This window comes from Perca fluviatilis, chromosome 18 (genome assembly GCF_010015445.1).
Source record: "Perca fluviatilis chromosome 18, GENO_Pfluv_1.0, whole genome shotgun sequence".
Lineage (NCBI taxonomy): Eukaryota > Metazoa > Chordata > Actinopteri > Perciformes > Percidae > Perca > Perca fluviatilis.
The window spans coordinates 8861192-8885207 of NC_053129.1; the positions used below are offsets into that span (position 1 = coordinate 8861192).

The 24016-nt window shown below is 39.9% G+C and overlaps 1 protein-coding gene across 1 annotated transcript in view; it reads left to right on the forward strand.

Moving 5' to 3' along the window:
* The first annotated feature begins 1704 nt into the window (after positions 1-1704).
* LOC120546399 (adhesion G protein-coupled receptor F5-like) overlaps positions 1705-24016 on the forward strand; it is a 30508-nt gene continuing 8196 nt past the window's right edge. Inside the window, exons 1-15 of the mRNA XM_039781323.1 lie at positions 1705-1739; positions 4226-4259; positions 7135-7241; positions 10051-10102; positions 10210-10356; positions 10452-10625; positions 12471-12623; positions 12734-12898; positions 13140-13166; positions 13292-13459; positions 13542-13627; positions 13738-13796; positions 14627-14748; positions 14914-15132; positions 17458-17576. Of these exons, the coding sequence (XP_039637257.1) occupies positions 7140-7241; positions 10051-10102; positions 10210-10356; positions 10452-10625; positions 12471-12623; positions 12734-12898; positions 13140-13166; positions 13292-13459; positions 13542-13627; positions 13738-13796; positions 14627-14748; positions 14914-15132; positions 17458-17576 (1593 nt within the window). The 5' untranslated portion in view covers positions 1705-1739; positions 4226-4259; positions 7135-7139. The remainder of the gene's footprint in view (positions 1740-4225; positions 4260-7134; positions 7242-10050; positions 10103-10209; positions 10357-10451; positions 10626-12470; positions 12624-12733; positions 12899-13139; positions 13167-13291; positions 13460-13541; positions 13628-13737; positions 13797-14626; positions 14749-14913; positions 15133-17457; positions 17577-24016) is intronic.

Here is a 24016-nt window from a genome sequence, read left to right on the forward strand (position 1 = left end):
CTCATGAATCTGTAGTGTGGAACTAACTCAAAGTTCTGTGCTGCCAACAGTTGCACATGGATGTCATGATATTGATCGGTTGAAATTGGTTGCTGTAGCTTATGTAAGCACAGGTCATATTGTGTTTTACAGGAAGAAAACATCATTGGATTTTAATCAATTTTTATATAAAAAAAATATATATATTGTTAAATAGGTGCACAATATGACTGGGGATGTGATTTAAAAGGGTTTAAAAGGCAATTGTTATTGCAAAGGAAGATGACATAATTGAATGAGTGGCAGTCCAAGCTCAGACAATAAAACAACGTGGAATACTGGATGGAAATATGGCGATAATGTTTCATGTATGTGTTTTTGCGAGGAAGTTTGCAATCTCCTCATCACTACACACACATCTGATGTTTTCGCCTTTCTTCCGACATAAATATGTCCTTTCAACTACCATACAATGCTTGGTTGTTTCTGGAGAGGATATTATTTTCAAGACCACAAGAGGGTGCTGACAACATACGACTGAATATGTAGGCTTCTTGTCCTTATTTGTATGTTGTGTTTTCATTTAGATGAACCTGTGAATCTACTTCCTGTACATTACAGTAATACTGATTATTGTATGCAGCCAGAGCTTGTCTTTTTTTGCTTCCTGTTTGAAAGGTGTTATTAGAAGGAAAGTTGTGTGATTCAGCACTGAGGGAGAAAGAAAGACACTACACATAGGGTTCCCTTTCCCTTTTCCCCCCCCTTTTTTCCCCCCACACAAAAAAAAACACCACCCCCAAAAAAAAAAAAAAAAAAAAAATTTATTTCCACTTTTTCTTCTCCTTCTCTCAACAAAAAAATCATCTTTTGCTGTGAGTGTTATGGGGCTCTCCCAGTTCCTAGTGTGTTTCCCCATTTCCTTAGCTGTGTTCAAAAGCATTCCCTCATTCACTCACTCACGATTCCCTATATATTGTTTATGAAATAGTAAACTGTAAAGGGAACAACCAAACAACATTTCGGACACTGCTGAAAAGTATTGTTGCAGAAACCGGAACAAAATTACTTTTAATACGTCCCTGAAACAATCTGAGCCCTCATATGTTGCATGTTACATTTCCAATGTTTAGAAACGAAAGATTCTGCTTCTTCTTCTCCTTCAGGAAAACACGGCCATGTTGCATTGTGGTATATGGGAGTAAAATCATATGTACACTCAAATTAGCAGTGTGTTGTGGGTATGTTATCGGGACTATATAGTGAATGACATTAACTGTGGAGAATTCGAACAACACTACAATATGGCGAACACACTATATAGTGCACTATTTCAGTGATGGGGAACGGTTTCGAACATAGCTCTTGTTTGCCTCTCTGTGTTCTTCTCTCTGTGCATGTACAATAGGTCAAGGGGCATGTTCACTCAATCACCGGTGGCTTCTGCCACTCATCAAGCTCAGCTGCTGCCCATCAACTACTCAGGTCACCCATAGTAACTCACCATTTTCTCTAGATTGTTACGTCTACCAGTGTGGTAACTTGGCCAGCAGATTCTATTTTCACTCAGTCAGTCAGTCAGTCTCAAATGTTGTTTATTCCTAGCGTCTATGTTGAATGTTTGTTTGCTTCTCTGCTCAGGCCCTCTTTCAAGCTGCCTCTACGACATTTCATTTAGGGGGCTTTCACACCTGCCTCGTTAAGTTCGGTTTAATGGTACTAAAGTTTGTTTGCCCCGCTGGTGCGGTTCATTTGGGCAGGTGAGAATGTGGCGCTCGCACTCAGGTGCACACCAAAAGCGGACCAAACAAACGTACCGAGAGTACCTCATCAAGCAGGTCTCGGTACGTTTGTTCTCGGTACGCTTTGAATGGAACTCTGGAGCGGTTCATTTTTGGTGAGAACATGATCTGACCTTGAACCGCACCAACTATATATACTGCGCAAGTCTGAGCTATATGTCTCCTGTAGTCAGGTGTGTGATGCAGCAGACCAGTAAACTGTAGCAACTTGCTGTCTTTCTCTCACAGAAATACCCAGCAGTTAAGCTCGCCGTCCGTCACTCGCATCTCTGTGATCAAAGTAGCCGCCACTAAAATTGGAGACCGGTCAATTCGGGGAAACATCCCATGAGCTAGAACCAACAATCAAATTATATTTATCTTTTTTTTTTTTTTGTACAATTCTAACACTACACTCGACAGCCATTTAAAATCCAGAGCTCACCTCCCTACGTGCACATGTTCTACCATAAGCGGAGTTTGACATTCGAGCCAGGGGGGGCAACAACAACAACAAAAAACTCATTGTAGCAGCTGAGACCTGGGGAACACAGCACGAGCACATATGGACAAAACAAACATGCTAAATAAACATGTTTATTTTTTAAAGCAGATTTGAAATTAAATTCTAACAATTTAACAATTTGCCCTTATGAAATCCAATCGCGGCACGGCTGTCTTGGAGCACAATAGACAGACGGTGGCGGAATGCCCCGACACTTACATTCAACTAAAATGTAACAGTGAACAATCAGTGCTCAACCTACAGTCTGTTGAGATGCCTCTCCAAACACAGAAACCAAGCGCAATCACACCATCAAACGTTAAGACACGTTAAGAAAAAAGATAAGTATTTTGCCGTAATCCAATGACATGAAAAAAAGTAATCCACAGCGATTAGTAGATCCACTTCGCCATTTAAACAAAGTGGAATAAAAACTTATAAAAGTCCAAATCTACACAAAACGCGCAATCAATTAGTAAGCTGACAGCAAATTTATATACATGATATTTAGGCAACCTTTATTGCAACGCTGACACGGTAAGATGTCCAGACACTTACTTTACTTTACTTTAGTGCAACAGTAATTATCGTTTTTTGCGTCCTGCATATGCATCGACAATGGTCTCAGGTGAGAGCCAGAGCCCTGAAAAACTAAAGCAGTATATGAAATCAGATGTATTACCTATCACCATTTAGTTGTTTTGTGTTATTTAACCCTTGTGTGGTCCTTCGGGTCCCAGTGACCCGAAGAACAACACAAGGATTATGTACTTCCCTTTACTTTGTTGAGAATTGCTCTCTAAACCCTGTTTCTTGTAAAGTAAGTAAGTAAAGTTTATTTCTAGAACACATTTAAACACAGTTTAAGCTGACCAAAATGCTGTACAAACAAGAACTAAGGTGCTGTATTAACCCTTGTTTAGAGAGCAATTCTCAACAAAGTAAACGGAAGTACATAATCCTTGTGTTGTCCTTCGGGTCACTGGGACCCGAAGGACAACACAAGGGTTAAAGTATTTATAAAATATCTGGTCATGCCAGAAGTAATTATTCCACTCATTTTTGAAACAATGCAAATACCCGTTTCAACCACCAGGGGGTAGTGCTCCCCCTGCCCCCAAACTCCGCATATGTGTTCTACCAAAACAAGTTCCTCACCGAGGCTATTTTGCAGATGCACCATACCTGTGTCCAGTGCTTAAAGCCGGCCAAGACAAATGTGATTGGTTTAAAGAAATGCCAATAAGCCAGAGCAGGTTTTTGACCCATCCTGGAATGTTGTGTGGACTCGCCAGACCTTCCTCCACAGCGCTGTGGAGGAAGGTCTGGCAATTCAAGACTCTGGTGCTTCTGACCTGCTGCACTCTCAGCTGGCATCTGCTCTGCTGCCTGCTCCTCTCTGTCCTGTGCTTACCCCCAATACCTGTGTGTGTGTGTGTGTGTGTGTGTGTGTGTGTGTGTGTGTGTGTGTGTGTGTGTGTGTGTGTGTGTGTGTGTGTGTGTGTGTCATGGCAACATTTGTTTATGGGAGTACATATAAAGACATCAAGTCCTCTAATCCATATGACGATATGGGTCGTTTAGCCCTATCCCCTATTACGATCTGCAGGAGTGTTTTCCGTCCTCATATCTTGTTATATCAGTTTGGTTTTGTTAAGGCACAAAAACTATGTGATTAAGTTTAGAAGAAGATCATGGTTTGGGCAAATATCATACGTTACTTTGCTTCCGGCTATCCCCACTACAACCAAATGTCAGCCACCTTTTGGATGCTGTGACACGTGTGACAAAACTGTGCTTTACTGTACTACACAATCAACCAGTGTATCTAACCTTAAAGTCACTTAACTTGCCAGGCAGGTGTGTGACAAAGTATTCCAGGAAGTTGACTGCTGGAATGTATGACTAGTGGTCTATGTACCTGGAGGCAAGCATTAAAATGATTTTTCACTTCTGACAGGAGTCCCTTTTTGAAAGCTGGAATACAACGAGAGGTAAACAAATACAATTACCATTTCAAAACTTCACTTTTATCTTATACTGTATAGGTGGTTAGAACTTATTATGCTGTCAGGCAAACTGTAGCTACATATGACAGAAAAAGCACAGATTTAACGTAGCTTTGATAGTCTTTAATTACTGTGAAAGTATATTTAACTAAAAGCTATTTTACATTCAACCCTTTTTTACCAAACAAATGAAAGATTTTTTATATTTTCTTACAAAAAAATACTACAGATATGCTCTTAGAGTAGATTTTATAAGTGGAGCTTGAGCACAGTTTGCCTCTTGCTATTATGTTGTGATACTTAGCAATCAGTGTGGTATCAAAATCTCCTGGGAGCTGTAGTTGCTAAATGCTAACAGACATTTGTTTTATCTTTGTTACAATGTTGAGATGCTCTCAGATTGTATTATCTTTTAAATACCCAATGAATGTAGAATATGAAGGAAAAACCCCATGTGTCATGTTTTGGCTTCTTACGAAGATTGGTAAAATAACCCTTTCATTGGACATGCATCATAGCTGAATCTAGTGAAACAAAGACTAGCTTGAACATTGTATTACTCACTAGGATTTCACCTGTGTGCTTTTCAAACTTCAGCTTAACTCAATTCATAAAGTAAAACAATAAAAACAATGCCATTGGTAAAAACAATCACATCACAGTGGCATCTCATGTCAAGTCCGTTCAATTTCTGTGGTTCAATGACACAAATTTGATAGTTGGAAATTCAAGTCTCCTTTTTTCCGTAGTGATATGTTATAGCTAAAAATCTAAAACTGAAATAATTTTTATTTTAATCAGTTTTTTAACCTGGTTTTAATTTTTATTTAATTTTACTTAAAGTGCTCATGTTATGCTTTTTGGCTTTTTCCCTTTTCTTTATTGTTATATATCTTTTTTGTGCATGTTATAGGTTTACAAAGTGAAAAAGCCCAAAGTCCACCCCAAAGGGACTTACCATCTCCAACAGAAAACACTGTTAACAAACTGCTCCAAACAGCGCTGATGTAGTCCAGCCTTTACTTCAGGGACAAATGAAAAATGTAAAACCTAGAAACCCCCCTGAATATTTTCTGCTTGCATGTTCAGTAGATGACATTACATGTCCCCAAAAACTTAACATGACTTAATACTGTACATAAATAGTTGCCTATGAAGTGCCAGGGTTATTAAACTGAAACTAAATTAGAACTAAAACCTTCAAGAAAAACTAAATGGAAACTTTATTGCCATGTTAAAAAGCTAATAAAAATCAAAATGAATCATTTGAGTTTTAGATTTTTAGCTTTAATATTTCACTACTGAAATAAGGAGACAGCACTTCTTGTGACACTGAACCACGGACTTGACATAAGATGATGCTGTAAAGTGGTGGAAGAAGAATTCAGATCCTTCCTCCAATCCATACTTATGTAAAAGTACTAATACCACACTGTAAAAATACTCTGCTACAAGTAAAAGTCCTGCATAAAAAAGTAAAAGTACTAAATGCAGAAAAATCTAAACAGTTCTGTCAATCAACTAAGTGTTTAATGGGCTAATCATTTCAGCTGGACTTGTAGGCATATATATTGTTGGTCATTTTAATTTCTAATAAAACATTGTATTTTATTAACTACATGTGTTTTGTCTGCATAAATCTTAATGTGTAAAGTAACTAGTAACTAAAGCTGTCAGATGAATGCAGTGGAGTAAAAAGTACAATATTTCTCTCTGAAATGTAGCGGAGTAGAAGTAGAAAGTGACATGAAAAGAAATGACTCAAGTAAAGTACAAGTAGTTAAGTTAAGTTGTACTTAAGTAGAGTACTTTACACTAAAGTAGCGCAAAGATTAAACATTAAACATCATTGCCATTCTTCAACAATGTATTTTGTATGTATATGTAGGTACATACTTCTGAGAACATAACAAAAACAAACTAAAAATAAATATACTGTATAAAAAATAAAACTAAACCTTTCTGAAAAACTGAAAATTACACTGAAAACTAACTAAAACAAAACTATTCTATTCAATTTCAATTCAATTCAATTTTATTTATAGTATCAAATCATAACAAGAGTTATCTTGAGACATTTTACAGATAGAGTAGGTCTAGACCACACTCTAATTTACAAAGCCCACACAATTGTTCTTATTCAGAGGGCAGCATTTGATAATACACTCATCCATCACACGCTGTACAACGTAAGCCAAAAAACAGCATTTTAAATACCAGAGAAAAAACTATTATAATCTTGCTATGAACTTAATTCCTAAGAAGCTGTATAATCACTTGGAGAGTATATATATATGACGATGCATGATTGGGCCTTACATAAATGATCCCTGCATTTTCATTTCATATGCGAGAAAAGTCTTGAAAAACTGATTATTTATAATTATTGAGTGTATTGGCCTGTTCGGGCCTGTTGGTCATCATTGAAATAGTATAAATAATACATGTTCAAAGACGTGAAGGTAAATCAACCACCTTAGAGGTTTGAATTGGATCCAAACAAGTCAACAAACTAATCAGGTTGAAAAGCCCTGATTTGAGATAAGCTTTGTAGTTTGTAAGCTGATAAGCGGAACAATACACACTGAAGTTGTGAAATTTCAGATAGTAGCATGCCTTCCAACGTGACTAACAACCAAGAGTTTTAGTTCTCTGGAAGGTTCTACATTTTTTAAGATTTTTGGCTTCCTGGTAGCATTTTGAAGAAAGCTTGTGTACCAGCAATCTCACATAACACCTTTTACTTTCAAGCATCTACGCTATTGTCAGATATACATTTATATTACAAGGAATGCATATATACATGTCTTCTGATCCATTATAATGAGAAACCATTGTGTCACTTGTATTCTCTCTCTAGTTGGGATGGCATTACTGAAGGCAGTAAGATATCTGGTTGTTCTTCTGGTTATATACTACAGTATGGAGGATCACAGATACAGAGAGTCTCTGAATCTATTCTTTGAGGTAAGAATAAGAATTATTTTATAAAGGCCTTTATTGGATAGGACAGCTTAGACATGAAAGGGGAGAGAGAGGGGCAATGACATGCAGCAAAGGGCCGCGGGTCAGAACTAAACCTTGAGGACTGAGTCTCTGCACATGGGTGCATGCTCTACCAGGTGAGCTACCCAGGCACCCAAGAATAAGAATTATTAAGGAGTAACACTCAAGTGTTGCTATACCATGAGATACTGCTATTGGTGTGATTTGGCTACATCGCTAAACATATCGTCAATGTTGGGCAAAAACCTTGTATGTCCAACACTGTTGCTTTTCAGGAAATGACAAAAAAAGGCTAATTTGAAAAGCTATTTACCTCAGACAAAGTCAGTTGAAATCATCTCATCACTGTTCAAATATTTGTAAAACCCACAGATTGATTTATGAAAAGGAATTACAAGACAATGCATTGTTATGAACGGGTTCGTATGATATTGTACAAAGACTTATGCAAAACAGTTAGTATGATATCCTACGAAATTGGGCTACCGCTGCCTGGTCATGTGACAAACGGTAACATGAGTTGACATGTAACATTAAGTTAGATTATATAAGATTAGATTCAACTTTATTGTCATTGCACGTCACAGGTACATAGCAACGAAATGCAGTTAGCGTCTAACCAGAAGTGCTTTAAACAGTGACTGAATAACATATGCTACAGTATATACAGAGTGCAAGGTAGGAATGATATATATATATATATGTATGTCTTATTACTACAGATGTGTACAAGCTATGAACAGGCTATGACTATGGCTATGGTAATACAGAATAAATAACTATACAGTAGGTACATTGGTGAGTGTAGTTGGTTAAGTCAGGGGTGTGTGTGTGTGTGTGTGGAGGGGGGGGGTCACTGTGAGCCGGGTACCTGTCACAGTGAGGAGCTAGTTGTTTCAGAGGCCGATGCTGTTAAATTTAGCCGACAAAAACTTACCGTCATGCGATGACGTCAGTTACGTTCAGGCACAAAAACTCTAGTTAGCATTAGAAAAAAAGATTGTGGTTTGTAGTACTCCTGGGACACAAACACGCATATCCTAGGCAGGGCCGGTTCTAGCCCTTTGGTTGCCCTAGGCGAGATTGAGTTTTGTGCCCCCCCCTCCCGCCCAGTCTCACATTGCCAGATCTCCACAGCGCTGTGTCAGCAATAGAGTAGCAATGTATGTTCATTTTAGTTTCTAGCTTCCATGTAAGTTAGATGGCACCAACATTTGGTCTAATCATAACTGGTCTGGCAACCCAAAGGCCAGTGTTTTGTTTCCAGATTTGTGTGCATGGTGACTTATGATGGGGGGGTCTGGGGGTCTGAATCAATTTATGCTGGGAATATCTTTATCTAAAGGGAAACAGAGATTACAATCCAAATATAAAAACATAATAGAATATTTTACAGTAAGGCTCTCAGGCATTCTGTGTTTTATTCTCAATGTTTCTAATTATATCTGAGTCAGCACACATGTAACCTAGGCATCATTTACTATTCCCACTTTTGCTTCTTTTGTTGAGGAAGTAACCACCTTAAATGTGCATATTAAAATTATTCACCTGAATGATACATGAATTCATTTTAATGAACTAATAAACCCCTCGACTTTAATATTTCAGATGTGTTTGAGCAAGATTTCTGTTCATGTTCAAAACTTTATGCACATTCAAAATACAGCATATCTCATCTGTGTTCTCTGAGGTTTGGAGGAGTTGTGATATTGTGAGAAAAATAAAGTGATAATACAATAGACTATTACAAGAATAAAGTCACTATATTTCAGAAAATAATCCACCTGCACCATAGTCTGCTGTGCATTACGTGATTGCTCTGTTGATACGGTAGATCTCAGACCTCCTGACAGACACAGAGCCCCGCTTGAGACGCTGGTCTCTGAATGAGACAGTTTAGGGAAGTGGCTGTAGGCTACGCTGCTCTGCATCGGAGGTGGAAACAATACTACGCAGAAATAGGGACACATCTGCAGCAGCATGCCCACAGCAGAGCGCGTCCATTATAAACCTGAAGCTGCACAGACCAGGGAAGGTGCGCTTGCAGCAGCTCCGTGTCTGTGCAGCTGCTCGTCTCTATTTTTACAGCGAGAGGACACTAAGCGACGCACAGGTCTGCTTCAGAGGTCCGTGTGTTGGAGTTTGACCCGTAGAATGGAAAAGTCGCGTAATGAAAGGTTGACAAGTAAACGTGTGGCTGAGGGGGCGCCCTAGGATGATCATGATTCATAAACACGTTTTATTTCGCTTGTCGTTCTGATTCTATTATTAATGGGAAGTAGACCTAAGGGCGACACGGCGCCCCCAACACTTTTGACGTCCTAGGCAATCGCCTAGGTCGCCTATAGCAATCGCCGGCCCTGATCCTAGGTGAAAGTCTTGTGTTTTTTTATCGGGATACAAACTCTTCTCCCCGCTGAAAAATTCCTGAGTTTTATCACCCACCGCACCACTCCAACATCATACGCGCCGCTTCGCGCTCTTAAATATCCGCAGTCAATGTGTTGCATACAGCAATAAATACGCGGAATACATACGAATTACAGTGCATTACTTTTTGTAGCTATGTGTACAAATGGTTCATGAGAACAGCCTGTAAAATGACAATAAATGAAAAAACAAAGGTTTTGCCCGACAGTGACAATAGATATATCATTTTAGTATAACTTTAGTTAATATAGTGTTTAATCAGTATTTAGTTACAGTTTTTGATTTATATAGACAAACAAAAATACAATTTAACTGATCAGATGGACATTCATTTTTCCAGGAATTGATGGGTACAAAAGCATCAGACATTCATGCCAGAGAAAAAAGACAGGGTGAGTCCCATTTTGTTAGTATCAACAGCATTTTTCACCCCTGAATCTTTTCATATCAGTGAAGTATCAATTCAATATTTGATTATGTCTGTTTCATGTCTTCCCAGCTCCCTTGAGTTCCACTGATTATGTACTCAAAATTGTTATCAATACCACTGACCCGACACTTGTCGAAAAGGTTTTGAGTGAACTTCCTTCAGGGATCAACCTGATCAACAACACTTCTGTAATTACCAGCATCAACATCATAACAGGTATAACGTCTTTGCATTTGGTTGTCCTATTGTTAATTTGATTTTGTAAAACATGTCATTAAACCTTGATGTTGAGTGCTGCTGTTTCTTCACAGTGTGTTCCCCAAATATGTCTGCATACCAGTGCAGATGTGTAGAGAACTATGCTTGGTCGTATAACACCTGCATTGCCCTAAATGCCTGCGATGCCATCATTGATAACACCTGTGGATGCATTAATTCCCTTCCACCTGATGGCCAGTACTGTGAGCTAAACACCAGTCAAACAGGTAGGCCTGAGTTGTACAGCTATAGTTACTTTCAGATTCATTACATATAAAACACATGATCAGTTTTTAGAATATTATCATTTGTTGTACTTTAGCTGGACATACAATAAAATGCTTCCACATCAACACATTAGTACTACTATGTACATATAGTACATTGGTGTACGATCTGGTAATAAGAAACACAACACACTTAAAAGAATCTCCAAAGTAAGGACTTGGAATACTCAAGTTATAGGGAAACTTTAGTTGTTTCAACCTGGACCCTATTATGCTATGCTTTTGTGTCAAAGTGACTGATGGGAACAACAATCTTTGAAATTGGTCCAGTATTAAAGGGTAACTACCGTTTTTTTTCAACCTGTTTTCCTATGTGTTTGTGTCTAAGTGACTGATGGGAACAACAATCTTTGTAAGATAATAGGGCAATTGTCCAGCTTGTATTTATCTTCACAAAAGTGCTCGTTTTGATGCTGACAGACTCAGATTAATATTCTAAGTGTCTGACAACATTATGGAAAGGATCGCTTCAGAGACAGACCTTTAAAACCTCTTTGAGACCATTCTGTTTAACCAGAAACAGCTCCGAAGTCGCTAGCGCTAAACCAAAAGAGGATCTTAAAAAAGGAACTTACACTTTAATGAAACGGTCTATCTCTGTAGGGATCCTTACCGTAATGTTGTCAGAATGCATTAACTAAAAAACTGATGCTGGACTTTTATTTGTAATTGAGTATTTTTACAGTATAGTATGACCAGTAGGTGCATAGTATGCATCTAATCCTCTAATCCAATCCTAAATGCTCTGTCTGTAGTAGTTTTCCTGTACTCTGAAAAATCCTTACCATTTTTTAATTTCGTTTGTTTTTATTGGTAAGTGGTGGACACACTTGTTTTTACTCTCTTGACACAAGAAACCACCTACTGTATCACAAGTGTTCTTTTGCATGGACTGATGCCAGTCCATGTTCCAGAAAATAAAAACCGGTTGACTGGCATGCAGACAGATAATACCTCCACGAGGTTTCTTTGTGAAGTTGTTCCCACAGTTTCGTATAAAAAGATTACAACTGCTCCACATTCAGTGAAAGCCACCGCTTGGGATAAGAAAAAAAATTTGTCTTTGTGCATGGATGAAGTATATTTGACTTTCTAGTTGTGGCATAAAATATTGTTAACATGTGAAAGAAATTATTAAAAGCCTCAGTCATGTTTCCTTGGAAAATATTGGCAGTGTAAAATCCTCTAGTCTATATCCACAGTGTTCCACTTCCAGGATTGTTCGGGTGCGGCCGGAAATTCCGCCGGATGTCCTTTTTTTTTTCGTCACCTTCCGCTTTCTTTGTGTTGGCATTCTAAACTCTGGTCAATTTATGAGGAGTATGGTTATCTGCTCCTCAGATCTCTGCAGGGTAAATCCAGACAGCTAGCTAGACTATGTGTCCAATCTGAGTTCTCTGTTGCACACCTAAAAACAAGTTCCTTCCCGAGGCTATTTAGCAGAGGCGCCGCCCAAGACGATTGCGATTTGTTGAAAGAAATGCCAATAAACCAGAGCACGCTTCTATCCCATCCCGGAATGCTGTGTGGACTAGCCAGACCCTCCTTTGCAGCGTTGTGGAGGAAGGTCTGGCAATGCGAGACTAATAATCCTCTAACTCTGCTGGGTCCATGTTTCATTCCGATGCTGTTGTTACATCTAGGGAATAACAGGCTTAGATCCAAAAGTGCAGAGTGTGGAGGTGAGGAGGCAGTGAGAAGTTTAGAAGGATTATTAAAATAAAAACTGAAGACAGCACCTACAATAGAATGTGATGGATTTTCTCACGTTCTCCCCCTTCACAGACCCGGTGGACTTTGATTTGGTCCTGGATTTGCGCGTCCCAGTCTCCAATGTGCCATCAAATTTCATTGATATATTCAGGCAAAAACTGACGGCCTTAACGTTGCCCCTTCTCACTGGATCTTTAAATATAATAGACATAACTTTCACCACAGGTAAGAACTTATGCTACTTTTGCTACTTTGTATGTCTGATTTAATGCTCCTTAATGTCTGTTTTGTATACCATGGCTTGATTGTTTTATGTTACTTTCTTTCTTTAAAAGGGTGCTATCCAAACTCCACTGGAGGACTACAGTGTGAGTGTGAGAACCAGTTTGCTTGGCCATGTGACAAGTGTAACAGCTACGGTGCGTGCAGTAATGCTAGCAGTCAAACCTGTGAGTGCATTAATGGACTTCCTGATGGAGAGTTCTGTGAACCAATCACAAGTAAGCTTTGCTATTTTGTAGCGGTTGAAATAAAAGCAATGCTATCTGCAAAAAAAGTTAACAGAATTATTATCGGCTGTATCTGCTTGACCGTCCTACATGGGTTGACATTAACATGGTTTGGGTTGTGTTTAACTATCTGTTAAACATTGAGTCGCTTTAGTGTTCAGATGTTGATTATAATTGAAGGTTAAGCAGAAAAATGTGGTGTAATAATTGATTCTCCAATGTTGCTTTACAGATGTCACTCAATGTCCAACTTCGACTGGTATGGTTTTGCTTTGTTTTGCATGGATAAGTTCAACAGAGTCTGTAGTAGTTGAAGACACATGTTGCAAAAAAAGAAAGCATTCATCGAAATGGATAGTGATGCAGATTCTTTTTTTTTTACAGTGACACCGACAACACCAAACACAACAATCCAAAACATGACGACGTCAAACACAACACAGGCAACGCCAACAACCTCTATGATAACAACACCAATAACAGCAAACACAACAAAACCAACGGCAACATCAACAACCCAAAAAATCCCAACATCAAACACAACCACAGCGGGTACGAAATATAATGTAGAGAATAAAAAAAGCGTGTTTCTCATGAAATAGCTTCTTTGTGATAACAACTGTTTCTGTTGTAGTAAGCAACTTCTTTACCATGGCTATACCTTTTGAGGATTCATACAATAATGAAAACAGCAGCATTTACCAAGACTCTATAAACGCTGTAAGTTTTATCATTCAGTTTACTCACAATGTTGATGCAATAAATGTACGTGATATTTGATCCTGGTTTGACTGTAGAACCTATAACAAGCAAGTCATTGTCTCAAACAGATTAAAACCCAAAGTGCTAATTACATCCCAAATATTAAACAAATCAAACTACAGTTCCGGTAAGTACATTTTTGTTTTCATGTTCATTACATACTATATAAGCACAGTGCCAGGGTATTTGTATTTAATATGTACATACAATGAAAGCAAATAAGTCTTGATACCTTAGTATGCTATTTTAAGGGGTTTGCTAAATTGGAAATCAATTTCTTTACATTATTTTGATATCATATACTAGCATGGCAATATCGGTCCACTACTTTTGGTCCAGTCTGACATAGCATAACTGTTAGATTGATTTGCTGAAAATTTCCATTTGTGGTGAGACGTCCTGACTTTACCTCTAGCATCGCCAGCATGTTGACATTTTTCGATTTTAGTGAAATGTCCTGACAATTTGTGCATAGATTTCGTTGAAATATGATACAGATTTGCGTTGTACCGAGAGGATGATTCGAATAACTTTGGTGAATAACTTGTGTAACTCTGCCGCCTCTGAAAGCCGTAAGCTTGGCTCTAGTCTGGATCAATGGAAGTGCATTTTTATGATTAAGCCTTACATCCAGCGCGTGGCTCAAAAAACGGATGTCAGGCTTTGCTCCTTACCTTACCCTCTCTTTGTCTTGCCATTTTCCAAAACGTTCGAGCTAGCAAGCCACACGCTAAAAATGGCAAGTTTTGAAGAAAATTTTTATCGTGCAATAAGGGAAGTTTGCTTGGTTCTTTCGGGGAATGACAGAATGACAAAGAATGTTTATATTCTCCAACAAGTAAAGCAAACGCATTAGCAAAAGCTATCTTGTTTTCAAAAGTGAGTGAAGTGAACTGTAAATAATACTTTTTTCATTTGCTTTTTCCTGCTTGTGATTGATTCAATTCTGCATTACAGGAGCGGAAGCACCATCGGTGACTATACTATAACAGCAAGTTCTGTTCCAGCAACTGTTATAGACTCTGTGAATATAGGGATACTTATAGAGCTGGCAAATAAATACTCAATGGTATACACAAGTAAGACAACATTTTCTTTTACATTTTTGAGAGAAACATTTGCTATGATTTCTTTTTTTTCCTATCACATAAGCATTGTCTTTCATATGAGGAATATCTGATCATTTTGTGTACTTTAGATAGTTGTGTAGTAATTGTCTGACCTGTGTGTCTGTTTTCTTAAAGGCCAAAATGTCTTAAAGTTTGACCCACTTCAAGTATTTCTTGGGGGAAGCGTAACTATAACATGTGGCCCACCACCAGCAAATCTTAATTTAAGTAGCGGCTGGACTGCAGAGTGGACACACAATGGAACAGGAATACCCGGAGATAATCTACACGTGTTAGCACAACAGAATGGGACGGCAACGCTAAGTGTGTCAAAAGCTGATTTCACTGACAGTGGTAAGAATTAGATCCAGTCAATGTGCAATGTTGCAGTCAATTAATTATGTTTATTTTAGTTTCAATTGGCATTTCCAAATTTACAATGCTAGTGCGGTGTAGGACTTTCCTCTTTGCGCTCTACACCAGCGTGATTGCATAACTCTGATTGGATTTGTTTGACCTATCCACCACCCCAACCTACCTCCGTTTGCGGAATTGGTCGCTCTTTGCATTTCCCCCTTCTCATTTCCTGGTTCTCTTTCTCCATAAACAACATGAAATCAAGGAGAGGGTTAACGTTTCCTGCTACAGATTTCCCCAAACACTTTGTTTCTCTCACTATGGGCGCTTTCACACCTGCCTTGTTTAGTCCGGTTGAATCGAACTAGAGTTTGTTTGCCTCGCTGGTGCGGTTCGTTTGGGCAGTCGAACTCTGATGTGCACCAAAACAGGACCAAACAAGCATACCGAGACCTGCTTGAAGAGGTGGTCTCGGTACGCTTTCAATTGAAGCGGTTCGCTTGTGGTGAGAATGTGATCCGTACTCGAACCGCACCCACTATACATACTTCGCAAGTCTGAGCTAATGTCTCCTGTAGTCAGGTGTGTCTAGCAATCTGTGATGCTGCAGAGCAGCAAACTGTAGCAGCTTTCAGTGTTTCTCTCACAGAAATAGACTGCGGTCAAGCTCGCCACCCGTCACTCGCTTCTCTGTGGTCAAACCAGCTGCCGCTAAAATTGGATTGGAACGATGGCAGAGCAGAGCGAAGTCTCGGTGACCAGAGCAGCCGTAGTAACGTCTCGCGAAACAATGTCTGATCACTTTAATGAAATGAGCTGGTTTGACCATGGAAGAAATTAAGAAATATGCACTGGTCCAGAACGCAGGACCTTCTTCCTGTATTTACTTTCTCGCTCCCGCCCCCAGACACATCCGACCAATAAGAGGAGTGGACGTTCTTGCATGATTTGTAATACTGCATTTTGGTACGCTTGGATTTTTCCATGTGTGAAACCAAACCGAACCGAGGGGCAAATCGCTCCAACTTTACAAACTAACCAACTGATTTGGACCAAAGCAAACAAACTACAGGTGTGAAAACGCCCTATGAGTCTAGAGTCGGTACTCACTCTGAATTGCTGTCACTCTCTTACTTTCTCTACCACACACACACACACACACACACCAGACCTGCTATTCTCTCAAAGAGATCGACGCACACACCAACGCACAAGTATAAACTTCAGGCCACTTCTGTAGGCGAAAGCGAAAACTCTGCGCGGAGCCTCCGCACAACCATAAATCACGCTTTATACTTACTCCTTACTTCCTGCTCCCGTCATAACAACTACGGCCACTGTCATCATATGCGTTATAATTGCGGCTTGAACAAATGTATGGTGGCATTTTTCAGGGTAGGACAGTGTCCATTGTTTAGCTTGATTCAGCAGTGTATCTGGTCATGGTTAAGTAGATTATTTTTGGGGATTTTTTATTTTATATTATTAGACAGTGGTAGAGAGACAGGAGGGGGAGATAGATGGGGATGACAAAAATAAAAGTTTAGCAGCTTGGATTAAAACCCAGGCCAATGCAAAGGTCACCCCATGGTTTAGTAGTTTGACCAAAAATGTAAAAAAAAAAATGTAGACATGGGTTTACTCAACACTGCTAAAGTGAAGTATAGAGACACGGCCAGTAATAGTTGGCTGTTATATTACCATTTATTTCAATTCTGAATTCTTGTATTTTTTTAAACGCATTAAAAAGGTAATTATCATGTGCTCTACACAGACCAAAGGGACATTTGCCGTTAGGGATGTGCTCTTCAACGTGCTGCAGCTGAGCAGCGAAATTGAAAACTGATGTTGGCCATTCACTTTTCCCCACTGCATGTTTGTGTTTTCACTTGTTCGAAGAAGCTAAAGTGGAGCAGAAGTCAAGTGTAAATGTTTATGGGTTAGATAAGAAGGATACTTTCCCCATCATGAAGCTCGAAACTGAAAAAATTGAATTTTCTCCCTTTTTGTTTCCCCAAGAAGAACACAAGACACAGGATTTACTGTGCAGATATGTTTTCTGTGGCAGCAAAAAGAAAAAAAACCGATTTATTTTACTTGGACTATTAATGGAAGTATCCTACATCAAAACTTACAGCACAACATATTTGGAAATTGTAGACTATATATTCAAATTTCTATCTGCTACATAAATGCTTACCTAGGTTTTTTTTGCCCCTCTTTTCCCTGATGGTGTTATTATCCCATGTATTTTTGGTATTTGTTTGGCAACACTAGCTTCACATTGATTTCATGTCAACTGATGATCACCTTTCATTTCAGGAGATTATGTATGTACGCTAAAAAGCAACAACATAGCGTTCATACAGACTGGAACATTCAACGTACAACAAAAACCCGTGATCCTACAACAGCTTCAACAGCTGCTTGAGCAGTCTCAGGTAACCTACTTCTCAAGTTGTTCCTGACACTGCATCAACAGGGGCGGATTGTGATATGGGGGCTCCATGCAAACTCAGGCATGGGGCCTCCGTCATACCTTACTGTATTTCCCCCCTTTCTCTTTTTTGAGAGTGTTGGTCTCGGCAGTGGTAGCTGCCGGCAGCTACAGTGCGTAGTTTCTGTCTCCCCCATGAGCAGTGTTGCCACAGTTACTTTACAGATTACTTGATTTTAAAAGTAATTTAGTTACTTTACTACAGTGGCCGACAGGGGCAAATGACCTGCAACTTCAGAAAACACATGCAAATAGACAAAACACAAGCAAATTAAGAAAACAACTTCATTAATTTGACGACACGTGCAGCATTCAGCAAACGCACTGCATATACACACAACACAACCAAATACAGAAACGCGATGCAAAAAGAAAAGCACCCCGAAAAAAGAAGCGATGCAAAAAGAAAAACATCTTCATTAATTTGACAACACATGCGCAGCATTCAGCAAATGCGCTGCATATACACACACAACACAACCAAATACATAAACGCGATGCAAATACAAACAACACAACCAAATACATAAGAAAAGCACACAAAACCCGAAAATAAATGCAACAAAAAAACGCTGCATCCAGATTCCACAACGGAAGTTCTCCAGACCTCCAGAGGGAGCAGCTAAGGGGAACCCCTGGATTTTCGACTCCACGGGGAGAGAGCACTCTGCCTTTTTATTAGAGTCGGTATGGCTGCATACCCTTCCATCCATAGACTGTATTCATATTATTATTATTAATAACATAATATAATATATTAGTAATAAACAGTCTATGCTCCCGTCTCAGCCAGGAGGCTGGTGCCGTGCTCGAGCTTTGACTTTTCAAAATAAAAGCTTGCATCTGGTCCGCTCTTTGTACTTTGGTGTTTTGGATGTTTTTGAACTAAACAGTATGGCAATCATGCTAATGAATACAATCACTTGTTCAGCAGATGTCTTACTTACAACACGATGGAGCAAGAAAAGCAGTTTTGTGTTTATGTGCGGGCGGGATTTATTAAGTTTGATAAATCCCACGGTAAATTGACTGGTTTACTAAACAGGGAGGGACTATAAATAGTCTGTTTTTTGTATTTCAAGAGCGAATTGCTCCACAATATGAATACAGATTGATCACTTATTTTGTTGTATAATCACAATATTACACTTGAGGAGGCCTACACTTCAGTGATGCACCTTCGGACCTGGAAATTAAACCCTCTCATAATGGCTTAAAAAAACGTCAACGTTAAACGCTGATGCATTTTTAAATGTTTTATAACCACGAGTTTACAGACGTCTCTGCTGATTGAGTACCACCTGTGACCTCAGCCGAGACACAGCCACCAAACGAGAGAAAACCTATCTCAAACGTAGACTTAATATTTACAGTCTATGATCTCGTTTTTATTCGCATCGCGTTTGTGTATTTGGTTGTGTTGTGTGTATTTGCATCGCATTTATGTATTTGGCTGTGTTGTGTGTATATGCAGTGCGTTTGCTGAATGCTGCACGTCATCGAATTAATGAAGTTGTTTGCTTGTGTTTTGTCTATTTGCATGTGTTTTCTGAAGTTGCAGATCGTTTGCCCCTCTCGGCAACCGTACTTTACAGATTACTTGATTTTAAAAGTAACGAAGTTAGATTACAAGTTACTTTATTAGTTACATTCAGCAACTGCCGACAACACCCCTACAGCCTCAACATAAAAATGACAACTGGTTTACTGTGAGGCAGCTCGGCGTTGCCAGTAGTAGGGATCTGGTTTATTATGGCACGAAAGAGAGCGAGTCAACCGTGTTTAAGGGCAGCATTTCCTCTACAACATAGGCCTACTGCCCGACCAACTTCTTCAACTCTCCCCCACTTACTGGTTTTGCACCGAAGTCCAGCTTTTGTTGTTTGGGTGGTGGGGGACCTCCTACTCTCTGCTTCCCACCACCTGCTGGGACTTGCTCTGTAAGTTTGACTGCAGTTCTGCGACTCCAAATGTTTCTTCAAATTTGACGTAGTGTTTTTGTAGCTAGATAGCACTTTGTCGCCACCAGCACGGAGTGTACAACCAACCTTAATATTGCCATCTTTAGCTGACACAAACTCAAAATAGTGACTGTATTTCCAGCTAGAAAACGCGCATCTCTCTCCTCCCTCCATTGTTGTTTACGTTTGTGTCGCTGTGTGGTACACGTGACCTGTCCTCATGCTGAAAACGTGACCTGTCCTCATGCTGAAAACGTGACTTGTCGCATACGTGACTTCACTCCCCGAGACGCAAGAAGAAAGCAAAAATATATATTTTTCCTAAGGAAAATGACAAAAATAGTAACACACAGTGACTTGGATAAGTAACTTTAATCTGATTACTGGTTTGGAAATAGTAACGCGTTAGATTACTCGTTACTGAAAAAAGTGGTCAGATTAGAGTAATGCGTTACAAGTAATGCGTTACGTGGCATCACTGCCCATGAGGAATTCTAAGTAATGACAACAAAACTGTCGGCGCGTCCACATGATACAAGCCTTACAAGATCGCACACCCCCCATCCCTCCTCCACGCAGTTGCTAGAAGCCAAGGAGGACACGGAGGATTAAAAAAACATGATGGACTCTTCAGAAGAGGTAATATCTTCGCTTGAGTTTCTGCACGCGAAAGTCACCAGTCACTGGTGTGGAGCTGATAGTCTTAATTAGCTTTGTAGCAACTCATTTGGCAATGGCTTGAATGTAACGAACATTCATTAATATAAAAAAAGTTACACACTAACGCTTTAAGGGAAACTATTTTATATATTTTTTTAAGATTATTTTTTGTGCATTTCCGCTTTTATTCACAGCTCAGATATGAAAGGGAGAGAGGGGGACTACACGCAGGAATTTGAACTCGGTGTCAAGGAATAAACCTCTTTCCATGGGTGCTGGCTCTACAAACTGAGCTACCCAGGCACACTAGTTAACCCTTGTCAGTCCCTCCAGGATTTCGCAGCGTTTTTTTGTCAAAACATTTCGATAAAAGTTGCGATGTATTCTATATTTTTGTTGCAATGACGTTGCGAGAGACAGTGAAAATTGCCAAAAATAGTTGTGATTTTTTTTGGTATTTTTGGTATAAAATAAAAAGGAAACTTGTCTCGGGGAGAATAAAATCATTCTGGGCTGAGTTTTCCTAGTAACCTTACCAAAAAGGCTCAGGATGCTGCAATCCATCCATCTTCGTCCGCTTATGGCAATGGTGCTTATCCGGTGTCGGGTCGCGGGGGGTGCAACTCCAGCAGGGGACCCCAAACTTCCCTTTCCCGAGCCATTAACCAGCTCCGACTGGGGGATCCCGAGGCGTTCCCAGGCCAGGTTGGAGATATAATCCCTCCACCTAGTCCTGGGTCTTCCCCAAGGCCTCCTCCCAGCTGGACGTGCCTGGAACACCTCCCTAGGGAGGCGCCCAGGGGGCATCCTTACCAGCTGCAAATGTTGGTATAATATGTTAAGACAAAAAACGTATTGAATGAATTAAATCTTAACATATCTGTCAGTGGCTTGTTGATCTTTACGTTGTTAGTTAATTTCCTATCCTGGCCTGGGACTCACATTCATACGATTTGATAAAGTACCTATTGGACTTTAACTTAATGCGCTTAAAATAACGAGGGTAGCTGTCCTCAATTTAGGTCATCCTGTACGTCTCATCTCCGGTTTTTCCTGCGTCCACCGTGTGTGTTTGTGTGTGTGCACACACTACTTTAATGGGACACATAAGGAACATTTAAAAAGTAAAGCGGTGAAGAACCTTAGTGATCTGGCTGGAACATTAAATGAAAGAAAATCACTTGATATGTTTTTGTTTGTTTTTTAATCTAAACATCACTTTTGTACTTGGGTCGGGGGGCCTAAGGCAGTTATCCACCTTGCCTAATGGTCCTGGGCATTAACATTTTCACAAGAACCCGAGTCAGCTATGGGCAGGAAGGGAAAGACATTTACACAAGGAAATAAAATGATACACTGAGTTGAAAAGCATGCATTTCCTGGTTGCAAGTTTCAAACCTGTTTTACCTCTGACCACATCTAGTCACACCAACACTCACTGTGTGCACCTGTAACCACAACCAGCAGTGAAGTCACATGTATCACTGCAGTAAAGTGAGAACCACTGGAGGTCAGCCAAAGCAAGAGTCTTCCTCTTAAACTGCTTATTGGGGCCATTTTAGGTATCATTTATTTTATAGTTTTATAACAGGTGGAATTTTTACTGCAAAGTAGTTACATTATTTGTCAGACATCTAGCTAATACAGCGGGGTTACCTCTAGCTCACCCAGTAAGAGTGTGCAACCCATGCAGGCTTAATCTGATTCTCCACTGGGCGTCTGTGCTGCATTACCAGCCCAGTCTCACTGAAAAGCGTACAAATACCATGGGTTTCTACCTGTGAAATACGTGCAATGTGTACGCGAAATTGAAATAGTGCGTACAGCGTTTTTTAGCGTGTTTATGTGGCGCGTTTTTGCGACTTTGTAGTGTTTTTTTGTTAAGCCTTTCCCAATGTTTCTTCCCTAAACCCAACCGTTTATTAGTGTGTTTTTGCGCGTTGTTGCGACTTTGTAGTGTTTTTTTGTTAAGCCTTTCCCAATGTTTCTTCCCTAAACCCAACCGTTTATTAGTGTGTTTTTGTGATTTTCTTGTGTTATTAAAGCCTTTCCCTGCATTCTTTCTCTAAACCCAACCATAGCTATGTTTTTGTGTGTGATGCTGTTCTCGCGATAACACACAACGTGGTGACGCGAGCTGCGTGCATATAAAACGCACCGGTCCCCATGACTTCAATTGGAGAGCTCCGCGTATGTAATGCACATAGAATTTCGCTTTCGCGTACACATTGCACGGTAGAAACCCGTGATATTTGTACGCTTTCGAGTGAGATCGGGTTGGCATTCCGGTTTTGTTCTGTCCTCCGCCACACGCCATACCACACCAGGAACGTCTCAGAAGCGGGGCGTCTTGCCTGCCCGACTGGCAGATTTTATTGTCTCTCCAAGTACTGGAGAAAAAAAATGTGTTTATTAAGCTAGTATCTACCTTCAACTCCAAGCACTACTGCAATTTAACTCCATGCCTTCTCTATTCTGTTGCCTGTCCTTCAAAAAAAGATCTTTGGTGTCTATTATGTTGGTTTTTTTTCAAAATTAATCTCTTATCGTCCATGGTGTTGTAAAGGAGACATAAATGATATGGGGGGGGGGGTGTCTTTTAGTAAATTGACTGGATGCTCTCACTGTTTCACTTCTTGCGCGGCTGAATGGCTCGACCAAAATTCAATTTTGGCGTGTAGATGTCCTCAGGCATGGACCCTTGTCAAACGTGAGAAATTTGGGGCAGATATGACACTATAGTTACAACAACTTCTTTGTTCATTGATAAATGCTCAAAATCGCCGCCACGCCATGCCACGGCCACACCGTTGGACAAAAAGTTGTGCTCCTTTGCATCGTTAAGGTCTTTAGATGACAGACACCGAATTTGAAGTCCATCGGATGAGTTCTGTAGGAGTTCATTAAAGTATAGGACCTTGACTTTTGGGTCTACTTACTGTTGCCACTAGGGGGCGCTATGACTTTGATCCAATATCGGCATGTAGATGTCCTCAGGGTTGGACTCTTAGGAATTCTGAAACATTTCGAGCCAATTGGACAATGTACACTCAAGTTACACCCATTTCCTGTTTTGATGGTGAAATGCACAAAATGGCTGCCCTGCCACGCCCCCGCCCTATGACGAAAAGTTTTTCTTTTAATAACTTTTCATCTTTAAGGTCTTAAGATGGCACAGACCAAATTTGAAGTTGATTGGATGAAATCTCTAGGAGGAGTTTGTTAAAGTACGACATGTGGAAATGGCCAAAATCGCAAAAATGTCAAACTTTCAAAATGGTGGACATCCTGTTGTGTTAAGGGTATGGCTGCAGTGAGCTTTTTTGTACATCTTGACATGTTACATATGTGTACCACGTTTCGTACTGCAGGGGCAGTTAAATGTACTACAGGGGCTCAATTTATTAAGTTTTGTAGGGGGCGCTAGCGAGCCATTTTTGTGCGCCTATTCCCGAAACCCTTAAAATACGTACATTTTCACCAGGCTTGATGCGACCACCATTTGTTTTGAGTTTTTGAGTATGTTAAGCCCCTCAAAAAGGCAATTAATTTGCCGGAAGAAAGAATAGGGCCTTTGCCGCTGTCTGCGCTCGGGCCCTAATGGACCTTTTTCACAGCAGACATTTTGACTTGTCATAGTAGGAAAAGCACAGCTGGAATTGATAACCTTAACGATGGCTCAATTCCATCAAGTGTACCAGTAAGCTATTTCAGTGAGTCAGCATGCACAATACCAATCAATCAATCAATCAAATTTATTTAC